Genomic DNA, 15,783 nt, shown 5'->3' with positions numbered 1-15,783 from the left:
GTAAATCTAGCAAATATTGTTGTGCTACTTTTGACTGATGCGGTCAAAAGTAACAATTTGCAATTTATGTTTAAAGTGAAATTATTTTGAAGTTGTTCTACATGTTTTAAATACCACCTGATATTAACAGACCACACTCATGAGTTAGTGACTGCAGCAAAAATATATTTCTGTATAAAACATTCTCTTTTAAATGTTTTTTTTTTTTTATGAAATAAGCTTATTATCGTCCCTGCTCTCTCCTACCTTTTTTAGTTTCTAAAATGTACACCAAAAAGCAATATGTACCTTTAAGAAACTAAAATAAACCATTTTGATACAAACGTCTAAATTTTGAAAAGGTACCGGCCCAGCCACATTTATTTCTATAAGAGTGTATTTAAACTTTAGTCTGTGTTACGCTACAACTGAACCATTTAGGCAGGAGGGAAGTTAACATGAGTTAATGCTACCAAGTGGATAGACTTTCCTGTCTATCTTTTGCTCTCAGAAAACACACACACACACAGACACACTATTTCTCTTTGTTCATCAAAGCAGCGACCGAATCACTAGCGGTATTTCTGCAAATGTCAGGGGAGGTGAGAAAGAAAACAAGGGGGAATAAAATGAAAGAGAGAAGGAGGCTGAGAGAGGGAAGCTTCAGAGCGATACATGAGACATGCGGATCACATAAACGTGTAGGTGCCTGAGAGTACACGGTTCTGTTTAAAAACCTACCATACTGTAGGTAGCAGCCTTCTAAGGTCCTGTTTCCAACTGAGATTAATGTGTTTTTAAGCAGTCCGATTACAAGTGGTCAGACCATTATTACAATTCTGGGTTCCACCTAAGAATGCATGTATCTAATGTAAACAAAAGTGTGCTACTTGACCCATGCTATCAATGTCTGAAATCACATCTATTTATTATATCCTTATATAGAGGATATTATTTCCTTATATAGAGAGCACATTGTTTGAGAAAGGCTTATTTTAGTAGATTTGTGCATATACAATAAATTCCATAATGCAATCAGTAAGTAAACGATGTACACACAACCAATTGTATGTGGACACACACAGAAGTCAACATTTGACTGTCCATCAAAGTTGTGCTAAAACTACTGAACACCTATTCTTGTCTTAGGACAATTTTGACAAACCTTTTAATCCGCTTGCTGACTACCGCATACTACCTAACAAAAGTCTTGCCTTCGATCCCAGTTGTAAGAACAACAAATAATAACTTGACTTCTAGTTGATCATTTGGAAAAGTGTCAGAAGGTAGATTTTTCAGATGAATCATCTGTTGAACTGCATCCCAATCATCACAAATACTGCAGAAGATCTATTGGAACCAGCATGGACCCAAGATTCTCACAGAAATCAGTCAAGTTTGGTGAAGGAAAAATCATGGTTTGGATTTAAATTCAGTATGGGGGCGTACAAGAGATCTGCAGAGTGGATGGCAACATCAACAGCCTAAGGTGTCGAGACATTTTGGCAGGAGAGGGCAAATTCTTCAGCAGGATAGCGCTCCTCCTCATACTTCATCCTCCAAATCAAAATTCCTGAAAGCAAAAAAGGTCAAGGTGCTCCAGGATTGGCCAGCCTAGTCACCAGATATGAACATTATTGAGCATGTCTGGGATAAGATGAAGGAAGAGGCATTGAAGATGAATTCAAATAATCTTGATGTACTCTGGGAGTCCTGCAAGAACGTTTTTTGGCCATTCCAGATGATTTTATTCATAAGTTATCCAGGTCATTGCAGAGATGTATAGATACAGTCATCCAAGCTCATGGGAGTCAAACACAATATTAATTCTTTTTCCACTGCATGATGACTTTGCATTCTATGTCCTTATTAAATCATTTAAAATCAAGGCATGATCATATTTTATTTTGGTAAAATAAGTGTACTCTAGAGGCCTTCATCTTTCTTATAAGCCACTTCTGTTACCAAATGATCAACTAGAAGTCAAGTTATTATTTGTTATTAATAAATCTTGGATAGGCAACAAGACTTTTGTCAGGTAGTGTATACATTCTAAAAATGTATGACAAATGGGTTTGTCATAATAACCTATTGTTGGGTCAAATATGAATAAACCCAACAGTTTTTTTTTCCAATTACATTTAAATGACACTTTTGGGTTTGTCCAGATTTTATCCAGCAATGAGTTATGACAATCCATCATTTTTATAAAATTGTTCTATATTTAGTTTCTACTCCAACTTATTGTTGAAATCTTACCATTTAAATTCAGCGGTAATAAAAATGTGATGTTCTGACAGAAGTCATGGATGCACAGAACAACAGACGCACAAATACAGATACTGTATATAAACAGCTTTTAATATAAACTACTCAGCAACTCTAAACCCATTTTTTAAAGTGAATGTCCAACTAACTGCTTGTGACTAACTGCTTGTAACTGCATATTTTGTTTGCATGCTTAAATAGCTTTGGAATATGAAACTTAAATTCCCACAAATATTATAGTTATATAGAAAAATGCTTTTGGATGAAACCAAAAATGCATTTTATAAAAGTGACTGTACAACTAACTGCTTGTGAGAAACATGGAACATGTGTAAATCCAAGTAATTGGCATATGATTGTGCATATTTTGTTTGAATGCTTATATTGCTTTGGAAAATAAAGCTTAAATTCCCCCAAAATATTTTATTTATTAAAACATTTTTTTTTTTGGATGAAACAAAAAAAAAAACACATTTTCAAATGAATATTTTAAAGCATCACTCATAAAAACAACTGAATTATTATTGTTTTTCTCCTGTTATATAGTATGAAAGCTGGTCTATTTGGACGCAAAGAGAGCCTGCGTGTTTTCTCTCTAGAAGGCAGTGGAAGTTAGCTATCACATGAGCGATGGGCAACCATCTGCCACAGATTAACCTGTTCTCTCAGCCACACACACACACACACACACACACACACACACACATTAACAGTCCTTCCATTTGGCCAGTCATCCTAAAATCTTCACGACTACTTCCACATTATTTCCCATCAGAAATCAATAATGCAATGGTAGAACTGAACAAGAGTATAAAGAGAGAAGGGAAAACAAGCATAAACAATTGAGGAGACCTGAAGGAAGCAGGAGGGAAGGACGACATCACCGTGGTCATGCATACTGATGGACACACACAAACGTAATGATATGCCACATCTCTGATGCAATCACACCGAAGGAGAATCCCTGATCACCATCTTAGGCAGTAAATACTCATTTTAAACACCTCTCATTGCCGTTTTGACATTCATATGCTGAGTGTTTCTATATTAAAATGCTCTGTTTTTCTTCAAGAGCAAAAGATGTTTAATTAATCACATTTCAATTGCTCCTTCCAAGATTGAATGGTTTATCTAGGACAATAATAATGGTTTGTCCTTAAATGAATGGTGACCTTATGTCTTTAATCCACTCTCATTTAAATCCTCATAACCTGCGTGGATAGACTTTAAAAGATGTCTTTGTCTAGACGCTGAAAGCATTGTTTTAGACCTCATTGACTTTGATTGTGTATGGATTCTGAGGAACATCATATTTTGTTTTCCACAGAAGAAGATGAAAAGAAAAGAAAAAAAAAAAGATTAGGAATGAGCAGACGTGTCCAAATTTTGCATATCAAATAACATAACCAATCAGAGGCTCTTGTACTCCCTTTTGTTCCAGGAAGTGAGTTTTACATGCTGAGGTCAGGAATCGACGTGTCATAAAAATACAAGCATGCATCTAATATCTGAGTGTGATTCCTATGGCCGTGTATTTTGATCCGTTCACACGATCACGCCCCCGTTCGTCCGTCAGCATGTCTGAGGCCCGCAAGGTGACCTGGCCCAAGCTGAGCACAATCAGCATTACTCCAGGACGGACTGAGTTTCATCTGACCTTCAAAATCACAGGCCATCTGCGTCCAAAAATACCACCTCCACATGCTTTCAAGTGCTTTTTAATCTCGCGCTCAGATAAAGTATAATTCGATTCTGGGCCTCATGGATGAAGCACAAATATGGTTAAAATTTAATTACGAAATGTAGTTAAAACAATCACAGGAATAGGGCTGAAGTGATTAGGTGACATTGTCAACAATGGAGATAGTAAGAAACAAGCACTGCCAGCAAATTGTCGAATGTGACCCTGGACCACAAAACCTTAAGTGTCAATTTTTTTTTACATTGAGATTAATACATTGCATGGTGCGGCTGGGATGAGAATCAGCACCTTCAAGTCTGAGGCCATGGCGCTCCAACGGAAAAGGGGGATGGCTTGCCATCTCAAGGTTTGAGGAAAGTCTTTACGTCAGGTGGAGGAGTTCAAGTATCTTGGGCTTTTGTTCACGAGTGAGTGAAGGATGAAACGTGAGATTGACAGGCGGATTGGTGCAGTGGTGGTGCGGTTGATGTACCGGTCCGTTGTGGTAAAGAAGGAGCTGAGCCGAAAGTCAAAGTTCTCGATTTACCGATCAATCTACCTATGTTCCTTTGGTCATGAGCTTTGTGTCATGACTGAAATGACAAGATCTCAGATACAAGTAGCTGAAATGAGTTTCCTTCGGAGGGTGGCAGGGCGCACCCTTATAGATAGGGTGAAAAGCTCTGTCACCCGGGAGGACCTCGGAGTAGAGCCGCTGCTTCTTCACATCGAGAGAAGTCAGCTGAGGTGGCTCAGGCATCTGTTTCTGATGCCTCCTGGAAGCCTACCTAGGGAGGTGTTCAAGGCATGTACCACTGGGTGGAGGCATCAGGGAAGACCCAGGACACGCTGGAAGGTCTATGTCTCTCGGCTGGCCTGGGAATGCCTCAGGATCCTCCCAGAGGAACTTGATGAAGTGTCTGGGGTGAGGAAAGTCTGGGGTTCTCTACTAAGACTGCTGCCCCCACAACCCAGCCCCAGAAATAAATGAAGGAAATTGGAATAATTTCTGAATAAAAGCTTTTCATTGATGTTTGATTTCTTAGGATAGGACAATTTTTGACAGAGAAACATACTATTTGATTATCTGTAATCTGCAGGTAAAAAAATAAATAGTGCGTTTAAAGGTGTCTAAATGAAGTGCTTGTCAATGCACATTATTAGTAATCCAAGACTGAGTTTATATACATTTACATATATGAAATATCAACTTAATATTGTAATGATTTTTGGCAGGAAATAAAATCTATTATGTTGACTCATTCAGTGTACTTTTTGTCTATCAATAAAAATTCACCTGTGCAACTTTTTTTTGTGCTCCAGGGTCACAAATAAGATCTTATATGAGACCTAGGACCACAAAACCAAACAATTTTTTTTAATTGAGATTTTACAAATAAGCTTTCCGTTGATGTATGATTTGTTAGGATAGGATAATTTATGGCCGAGATACAACTATTTGAAAATCTCGAAATATATGTGGAAAAAAAAGTAAATTCTTAAAATAAAAATAATGCTTTAACACTCCTCAAATTAAGTGCTTAGCAATGTATATTACCAATTAAAATGTGCTTTTCTAAGATTAATATCCTAATGATTTTGGTAAAAAAAAAAAAAATTCAATCATTTTGATTCACATAATGTATTGTCTATTGGCAAAAAAATACTGGTTTCGTGGTCCAGGATCACAATGTAAGAGCTTGTAATATTGTGTTTTGACTGGTACCTATGGGTGGAAGTAAAAAAATAATTTCATTGATTTCAAATGTGTAGATTCTGAATTGATTCTCAAAAGATCAATTTTGTAATCAAATTAGATTGCAACGTTGTGGGTCTAGAAACCTGGTTAGAAACAGAAAATGAGCATTGACAGGCACATGTACTGTCACGATCACCAGCAATCCAGCCTGTGCAGATTGCTGGAGAACTGCAAATCTGCCAGCAAAAGAACTACAAGATCCAGTCATGCACCACTCACACACCTGGCCTAGATCCTGTCTGATTGCAAACACTCACAGCTGAAGCTTATGAACTGATTACTAGGATTAAAAAGACCGCACACACACACACACACACGCACACACACACACACACACACACAGTTGCTGAGTCTTGTTATACTGAACTGTGAACATTATAACACATTTTCATTCCCTTGCCTTGCCGTGCTGTGTTGTGTTTTTGACTCGGCCATGTTGGTTTGTTTGTTTACGTTATCTACTGCCTGCCTTTTAACCATCTGCCTGTTTTATGACTACGACTCTGGATTTCCTACATACATCTGTTTGCTCCTGGTTGTGACCTTTGCTTGCCTGACCATCTCTATATAATAAACCCTGCGTTTGGATCCTCACTCCTTGTTGTCAGCGTGCACTTCACGTTACATGTACAGTTGAAGTCTAAATTATTTGCCCTCCTGTGAATTTTCTTTTCTATTATATTTTTTTCTTCTGGAGAAAGGCTTCTTTTTTTATTTTGGTTAGAATAAAAGCAATGGAACAAAATAAAATAGAATACAATAGAATAAATATTTTTGATTTTTAAACCATTTTAAGATCAATATCATTAGCCCCCTTAAGCAATATTTTTTTGCGATTGTCCAAAAAAAAAAACCCCATTTTTATTTAATAACTTGCCTAATTACCCTATATTGCCTAGTTAACCTACTTAACCCAGTAAAGCCTTTAAATTGCTCTTTAAACTGAATAATAGTATCTAGAAAAATATCTAGTAAAGTATTATAAATTAAATCAGTTATCATAAGTGAATTATTAAAACTATTACATTTAGAAATGTGTAGAAAAAAAAAACTTCCCTCCATCAAACAGAAATTTGAGGGGAAAAAAAACATACAGGAGGACTAATAGTTAAGGATGGCATACGAGGAGGCATTAATGTGATGCATGGACACTGATCTCAACAGAATAGCATCATGTGTCACCATTAAGGCAAGATAAGTGGAAGCTCATGGCTTGGATTCTGCAAATGGGGACTGTAAACAAAAGTGAACTACTGCATAGTGGTGCAAACAAATGAAGCATTGTGAACTAATATATTTTGAAGCTCTGTGACACTGTCTACAATCTTCCCTTTTCTAGTTTAGGCTTAAACTTTAGGGTGTCTTGAGAAAGCCGAGGCTGAACGTTTGAAGTAGTTTTAAAGGTTTAAATAATTGAAGTAGTTTTTAAGGAAGTTTAAAACAGTTTGGCATAGAAAAATAACTACATATAGGTTAGCATATTTCTAGTATGGATTGGCATGTTTCTCGCTAGGCGGTTGATAGGGGGTTCTGAGTGGTTGCTAAAGCGTTGCTATTGTGTTCTGAGTGGTTGATAAAGCGTTGCTATGGTGTTCTGAGTGGTTGCTAAGTTGTTGCTATGCAGTTGCTAAGGCATTGCTAGGTGGTTGCTAAGGCGTTCTAAATAGTTGCTAGGCAATAGCTAAGGTGTTGCTAGGCGGTTGCTAGGGTGTTCTAAGTGGTTGCTAAGCAGTTGCTAGGCATTGCTATGTGGTTGCTAAGGCGTTGCTAGGTGGTTACTAGGGTGATCTGAATTGTTGCTAAGGCTCTGAGTTGTTGCTAGGTGGCTGCTAATGCGTTGCTAGGGTGTTCTGAGTGGTTGCTAAGGTGTTGCTAGATGGTTGTTAAGATGTTGCTAGGTGGTTGTTAAGGTGTTGCTAGGCAGTTACTAAGGTGTTCTAGGTTGTTGCTAAGGTGTTGCTATGGTGTTCTGAGTTGTTGCTATGTTGTTACTAAGACGTTGCTAGGCAGTTGTTAAGGTGTCTGAGTAGTTGCTAGGCAGTTGCTAGCATAAATTAGCATGTTGCTAGCATAAATTAGCATGTTGTTAACATGGTTCTATTATGAATTAGCATGTCATTAGCATGTTTCTAGTATAAACTAGCATGTTGTTAGCATGAATTTAGTATGAATTAGCATGTTGTTAGTATGTCCAATGTAAAGTCAATGGCAGTTTTTTATAATGGAAGACTATGGGACAGTTGCTAAGGTGCCGTAAGAGGTTGCTAGGGTGTGGCTAGTAAGTTGAATGGTAGTCTGAGTTAAATGACCATAACCTTAAGTCTGTATGACATGTAAGTCTGGTGCAAAGTTATGAGGTCACAAAGTTTGGTTCAATGTTAAATCAATGGGATTTTTCCAAATTTTCCGGGACAGTTTTAGGAAAACCGTAAGTCAGATCAGTTACAAAAGATATAGCAACCTGAGTCAGATTAGTTTGGAGGTTTGAAGTACGTTTGGTGGTTGTAGTATGAACGGTCTAGGAGGAGATGCATGTAGAAATTCTCAGAAGTCTCAGAAGAAGAAGAGGAAGAATATAAAGTTTATGTAGTATAACAGTGTGTTGGCTTTCTCAAGCCACCACAGTTATTACTATGTATTACTTAAACTATATAATACTAAAGTTATTACTAAAGGTATTCCAATACAATTTCCAACATTTTTGCTTTGAATGCATGTCATTTTTAAAATGTTATAAACAAAGTAAAACTAATTAATGCTTTCTTTTTTGGAATAATAACTTTTTAATATGGCATTTCAATGTTACATTTACAGCTTGTTCATCCTGAATAAAAATTATAATAACTCATATAACTCTAACAATCATAAACAAAAGCATAGAAACTCCAATTCTGGTTAAAACGTCAAGTTGGAAAGATGTATTTGCACAGCTGAAAAAAAATGTATTTTTTTAATGTATTAGTTTTGGAATCAAATCATGACCTCCAGAATCGCAATTGGATTAGATTATGATGTCCCTAAAAATTCCCACCCCTAGCACAGACATTAAATGGAAAATTAATCAACGATTATATAAAGAATCCCTCTAAAATGCATTCGATCATTCCATTCAAATGAAGCAATGCCTCCATCCATGATAGTCATTATTGAAGGGTTATGCATTGCATAGGTAGAGATAGATGCAACTGCAATCCTAGATTGTTAAAGTATTGTACACATGGATCAGAGATCAACTTGTGTTGATCTTGAGTAGGAGGAGAGAGTGTGGGATTGAATTTTGCATGTGAACTCTGCAGGGTTTCAGGGTTAAATAATTCATTTGCCACTGGTCATCTCTGGAAGTGAAAGGTGTGTGTGCCAGTGGTTTAGCCTGCATAACCAAGAAAGAAAAAGCTGAAATTATGGGCATTGAGGGGATGTTTGGTCAGGCCCTTAAGGAAAACAGCTCATAAATCATAATCTGCTAGATTTTATTATTATTTTTAAAAGATGGCAAGGTTTTCTGCGGGGGTTATGTTTAGGGTTAGAGGATAGAATATGTGATCAGCTCAGCAAAAAAATCCATTACACCTATGGGAAGATATAAAAATCTGTGTACGTGTGTGTGTTTCTGTAAAATATGTGTGTGTGTGTGAGAGTTCCTTAACCAACCTGCACTGTTGAAGCCACATCCAAGGAAAAAGCCTCTCACCTCCGGAGCTTCACCCATAAGAGGTTTGTGATCTGCAGTGAAGGATTCTGGAGGGGGATAATACCAAAAATATATGTACAAATATAATCTGCTTTTCATCCAGTGTTCATCATTTTCATTACAGTTTCTGCCAACAAGATTTTTTTTTTCTCAGAGGAGAAATGAGGCAGTAAATCAAAACTTGAATTAAATCGTAAACTACTGCACATCTAAGGAAATCTCTTTGCATGATTCATTTAAATACTTGCCTCCGAGTTTAAAAGGTAAACACAGACAAATCCATAAAGGTCAGCCACAAACACAACTCCCCACCTCTCTCTCAATGATAGACATCGCCGGTCTTTAGCAAATCCTGACAGGAAGTTTTTGAATGCCAAAAGAGATTTTATGCTGCCAAATGCTGTTAGCAAATCTGGCCCTTGACCAGATTTTTATCCACTTCATCCTACTCCATTTTTAACCAGAAGTACAGTTTAGGGAAATGTTTTTTAAAAAGATTAACGTGGAATAATTGCATACTTTAACATTCTCAATGCTAAATTGTTTAGTCCTTACTGATCATTCAGGAAAACTAAGCTCATTCATTTTAATTATATTTTTCTTTATAAACACACTACCAGACCAAAGTTTTAGAACAGTGAGGTTTTAAGCCTGCATTTATTTGATCCAAAGTAAAGCAAAAACAGTCTTTCAGCAAACAGATTTCTATTGAAATATACTTTTAAATGTGCTTGATTCCTGCAATTTCAAAACTGAATCATTACTCCAGTGACATGATGCTTTAAAAATCATTGTACTATGCCTATTTGCTATTTTTTTTATTATTATTATTATTTTGAAAACAGCCAAGTAATTTTCGGGGGCCTTTTTTGATGAATAGAAAGTTCAAAACACCAACGTTTATCTGAAATAGAAAGCTTTTGATTTAGTGTTTAATGTTACAAAAGCATTTTATTTCAGACTAATGATGATCTTTGCATCTTTCGAACCATCAAAAAAACCTGAAAGTCTCAACTGTTAAAACATATTAATTATAATAATAATAACAACAATAATAATAATAATATTGTCAATATAAAATGTCAATGCTAATCATGTAATTTATTATTTTTTTTTATTAAAGTTGTTATTATTATAACAACAATCAAAAAATAACAATAATGTTAATGTAAATATTATTATTATTATTAGTAGTAGTAGTAATAATAATAAAATAATATAATAATAAAAATAATAACAAAATAATAATTATAATAATTATTATTATTAATATTATTAACATCTTAGCATCTTTTTATTAATCGAAAAACCCTGAAAATTAAGTCTCAACTGTTATTATTATATTAATAATATTAATTAATAATAATTAAATTAATAATAATAATAAGCAACAAATCAGCATTTTAGAATGATTTCTAAAGGGTTATGGGACTGGAGTAATGATGCTAAAAAAATCAGCTTTGAAATCACAGGAATAAAAGACATTTTTAAATATATCCAAATCCTAAAACGAAATATTTTAGATTTTTGAATGTTTGTACATGTTTTGTCCTTGATTTATGAGAAATGAAAGCACAATATTAGCCTTTTTATAAATTACACAAACGACATGATATCTTTACAGGTTCATTTCTACAATTTTTACCTTCTGTCCATTTTTCTTAGAATGTGTTTCCAATTGGTTAATAAAATCCCATTTTATGCATACCAAGATTTTTCAGCATATGCTTTTAAATCAAAATCTGCCCAGTTTAAAAACATAACCACATAAGGCATCAGCTAGTGTTAGGTACTGTTTCGTCAATTTTAAGGTTGAAGAGAATAATTTACGAAAGGCTGCTTGAATTATAAGAAAATAGCTCAAAGTCTTGGTGGTTGTTTTGTGGTTTTTGGCTCTACAGGCCAACCGAAGTAACTGAAATAATTTGCTAAAATGCTATAATTTTCCCTGAATATAACTGCATAAATTAGAACATTCTTCAGCCAATCAGAATCAAGCATTCTACAGCATATTAATATTCATTTAGAGAAAAGAAAGAGTGAATTATATCAGTAGTAACCTGACATAATAGCGTGCGGCAAATTTACACCACATTATGTTCTTAATGTAAGGAAACTCAAATAACATTATAAAGCGCACTTCAAGAAAATCATAATAGCTGCGACGGTTTGTAACCCAGCGCTTTATAAAGCACAAAAGCCAAGAAAATAAGTGTGAGAGGTGGGAAACTGTTCTAACACGAGGGTCAGATCAGATCTTTCTGAAAGGCTGTTTAAAAATGCAACGCTGCTGAGCGCTCACTTAATGGTCCATTCGTAATGGTCAAAGCTTTCAGTATTAGATATTGCAAGATGACCCACGAACGCATCAAAAACAGAGAGAGATGCAAAGGCGAATTGTGTGTGAGGAGAAACAGAGGCCATGAGTGCAAAAGAGATTGAGAGGTGAGACAGAAAAGAGAGACGGAGGGAAAAAAAGACACACCTTTTCCATTAATCCACATGAGAAAGTGTTTTCCTGAGCATCATTTGCTCTTTGTGAGAGCGAAAGGAAAGGGTAAGGTTGCAGCTATATTTTATTTATCCATCTTACTCTGCTCCATTTTACTCATACGTCACCACACACATACAGCGATCGCCTCCGAGAAATGACCGAATGGCTTTGACTGGATCATCAGAGCTGCTCTGAATCACCTTGTAGAGTCAAACGCAGTTTCAGTGTAGCTCAACAAAACACAGACGGCAAACCAAGACTTTAGAGCAGAAGAAAACATGATCCAATTTGATTAAACCCTTCTCTCTTAAACTATAACACAGTCAAGTTCTTGAAAATATGTTTTTAAATATTAAAGGTCCTGTGAAGTGCTTTGAAATGTACATTTTTATTTGATGTTTGATGTAATCTCAGCCAAAATATGAAGAAAGGGTGGGACAGTGTAGCTCCTCCCCTTTTTAAAAAACAGCCAATAGCTTTTGTTTTCTAACAGCTTTGCCAGTGAGAGTAGTTGAGCTCAGAAGTGTTTTGAAGAGGGCGGGGCATGTCAGATACCAGAGAGCATTTGATTGGTCACAATTTGATGAGAAACTGAAGTTGAGATGACTTGAATAAAAACATTGATCCATTTAAGCAGAACTACAAGCTTGACATGTTTATATCTATTTTATATCTTCTAAGCGCAAATTTTGTCACTGTTTTGGAGTAAACTAGCTTATAGATATCCTAAAAACCGAATAATATTGATACTAACATCTAAAAAATTCTATTTTAATTTCATGGGACATTTAAAAATAGGGATTCATGCAGTGATGACGCTATTGAAAATGATTTGCTTTAGACTATTTCTAATTTTAGATGAATTGTTTCCTTCTTAATTTGAGAATGATGAAGAACATCTTGTGCCTGTTAAAGCAGATACCATCCCCCCTCGCTCTCTCCAACTTCCTGTCTAGCTACTGTCCTATTGAGATGAAGGGAAAATAACTTGTAAAAAAGTCTGTTAAAGTTTTATTGACACACTCATTACGACTTGAAACCACATACTAGTGATTTAATTTACGTTAATGTACGTTAATTTGTACAGTATCTTTTCACAGGGTGTTTACAGAAATTCCTTTTTTTAAGACTCTTTTCATTCATTTTAAGACCTCATTGCTACTTTAGATTTCAACCAGTAATATTGCTGACATTTTAACTTACAGTATGTTTACTAAATACCAAATGTAATAAATTATTCCTAAAATAAAACATTATTCATTTACTGAATAAAAATGCTAATCCAAAGTAGCAGGAATAACAGTGTTGCCTTGGTTACTGCAGAGTCAAATCTAGCAGGAACTTATCAATATCATTTAGCATACAGGTATGTATAATCAAAAATGATACAACATGCAATACTTTAATTTGCATTTAAGACTTTTTAATACTTTTTAAGGGCCATAAATTACTCTAAATTGATTCATCAGTTTTTAATACTTCTGAAGACCCCGTGGACACAGTTTCATGAGTAATAAATGCACACTTATAAGATAAAAGGCGGTATTTGCTAAATCCCATCCTTGAACAAATCCCAATCCTTTCTTTATAAATTTAATGCAGTTGAATGTTGCTTCTAGTGCATTCAAGTACATTCAACTTAATATAAAACTGTTTCCTAAATTAAAGCTGCATTCTGTTTTGTTTTGTTTTTTTTAGCAGAATGCAGCATTAATTCTCAGCAATAAATGAATAAATAAATGCAGCAATAAATCTCATGAATCTGAGATTTATGCAAATTATCACTCTTAAAAAAGCTGGCACGTTTTGACCCAAGTCTGGATAAAGTATAGATAAACAAAACCCAGAATTTAACCCAATAGTTGGTTTATACACTAAAAAATCTGAGTTGCACACAATTCCTTCATGTTGTCCCAACACAAATTGATTAAGTTAACTTAATAATTTTTAACAAATTTAAGTGGACTGAAAATAAACATTTAAGTTGTCCTAAAAAACAACATAATAAGTGTTATTTCAGCTCAGTATAAATGAGCAGTTTAAACAAGCACTAAAGGTAATTTCTCGAGTATATTTAACCCAGAATTGTTCAGAATGTGGGATGTTGTATTTTAATAATATGTTGAACGGGTAAGCCTAAAATAATGTTTTGCTTGATACCTGTGATTTTCGATTATCTACCAAACATTAAAACAATATAAAATGTTTCAGATTCAGATAGTTAAATCAGGATGGCGGCATCTTCATCAAATTTTTGTGTCCGGAAAAACCCTTTTATAAAAGCTAATCGGCTAAATATGCAAAAAATTCTCTAATTTCTGTGTCATCAGCAAAACAACACTGCCTCGGCTGTACTTACATTTAATATAACACAGTTAATGGAGTTATTTTCCCAGTGTTCCGTGGATTGATGTCAATGTTTAGACCATTTTGACGCAGTAAACACTTCAAAAGCGGTGTTTATTTTAAAATCATGTCAAACACCACTGGACGGGTGACCCTCAATCAGCTAACTCTGATTTTCAAGTGTACTTCTAGACTAAAACAGATGCAGTTAATGACCACCGACGGTCACACCAAAAAGTATAATTATCGTTATAATTATCAAAGTCCAGTGACAGCAGATCTGAATTATACATATGCTCAACATCTCATTTTAAGCATCTGATGAGTGGGTGAATGGAGAGGCTGAAAGCACTCTCTTAAAATGATTTGAGGAGCGCTCATCCACTGACCCGAAACCGTCTGCAAGTGACCGACAGCCACTACAGTGTGTTAGCGGCATTTCACACCTGTCAGCTTTTATTACAGCCAGTAAAGGTTGACTGAATCTCTGGGGAGAGCCAAGGCACTGACTGATCAGCCAATCAGAGCTCAATGTTATTTGATTGACAGTCTAGTTAACTAATCACTTGCTAAGATGGACTGACAGATTAAACTCACTGTCACAAATTCTTTGTGATCTGCTGATGAAGATGACATACCCTACATAATTTTCTGGTTTTAAGTGATTCAAAAAATATTCATCATGTATTTTGATTGCAGAACGAAGTACTCTTATGAGCAAGAAATCATTAAAAAACAATCTGTAAGATAAAATGTACCAAAATATTTCTAAACAAGTGACTCTTACACACAACTCATTGATTCAAATTGATTAAGTTAACTTAAACTGATGTGAATTGAACATAGAATGATTGAGTTGTCCCAACAAAAATCGCAAGAATGGTGTTGTTTCAGTTCAGTTTAATCAAGTCTGAACTAGCAGCAAATTCATTTTTTGAGTGTGTGAGTTGGTGAGATCAAAAATCGTAATGTGACAAATGTAGTTTGATTCCTGAACAAAATGACACTGATGAGTTGCCCCCTTTTAATGCTTCATAAACATTCAGTAAGAAAAGAAGTAATTTAATTCTCAACAGGCGACTCTTACACGTAGATTCTTTATAGTGATTTATTAAGAAAAATAAGGATGAACAATGATTCAGTTAATTGATTTAAAAACAATAGCATTGAAATGTAGTCTAACTGATGTAAAGGGCACCAATTTTACCCCTTTAACAAAATGCAAGATTAGTCTTTGGTGTCTCCAGAATGTGTCCGTAAAATATCAGCTCAAAATACCCATCAGATTATTTATTACAGCCTCCAGAATCTGCCCATTTTGGTGTCTGAGCACACTGTAGCTTTTTTTGTAGCCTGTTGCTTTAAATGCAAATGAGCTGCTTCTCCCTGCCCACCATTCTCTCATCATGAGTTATGTCAGATAAACAGCACAGTGACAGAAACAGACTCGGATAAAGCTGAAATAAGGTCACTAGTCAAAAATACCAAGTAAGTTTAATTGATATTTGATGGTGGAGTTTATTCAGGCCTTTTTAAAATGATGAGTCTCTCACAAATGCCATTTG

At 35.2% G+C, this 15,783-nt stretch overlaps 1 protein-coding gene across 1 annotated transcript in view; it reads right to left on the bottom strand.

The window, feature by feature from the left end:
* The window catches only part of sardh (sarcosine dehydrogenase), a 150,518-nt gene that overhangs the window by 94,142 nt on the left and 40,593 nt on the right, over positions 1-15,783 (bottom strand). Inside the window, exon 10 of the mRNA XM_056466759.1 lies at positions 9,339-9,425. Within this exon, the coding sequence (XP_056322734.1) occupies positions 9,339-9,425 (87 nt within the window). The remainder of the gene's footprint in view (positions 1-9,338; positions 9,426-15,783) is intronic.

The sequence above is a fragment of the Danio aesculapii genome, chromosome 10 (assembly GCF_903798145.1).
Source record: "Danio aesculapii chromosome 10, fDanAes4.1, whole genome shotgun sequence".
Classification (NCBI taxonomy): domain Eukaryota; kingdom Metazoa; phylum Chordata; class Actinopteri; order Cypriniformes; family Danionidae; genus Danio; species Danio aesculapii.
The sequence above is the reverse complement of the archived record's forward strand: the minus strand, read 5'-3'. Positions and strand labels throughout refer to the sequence as shown.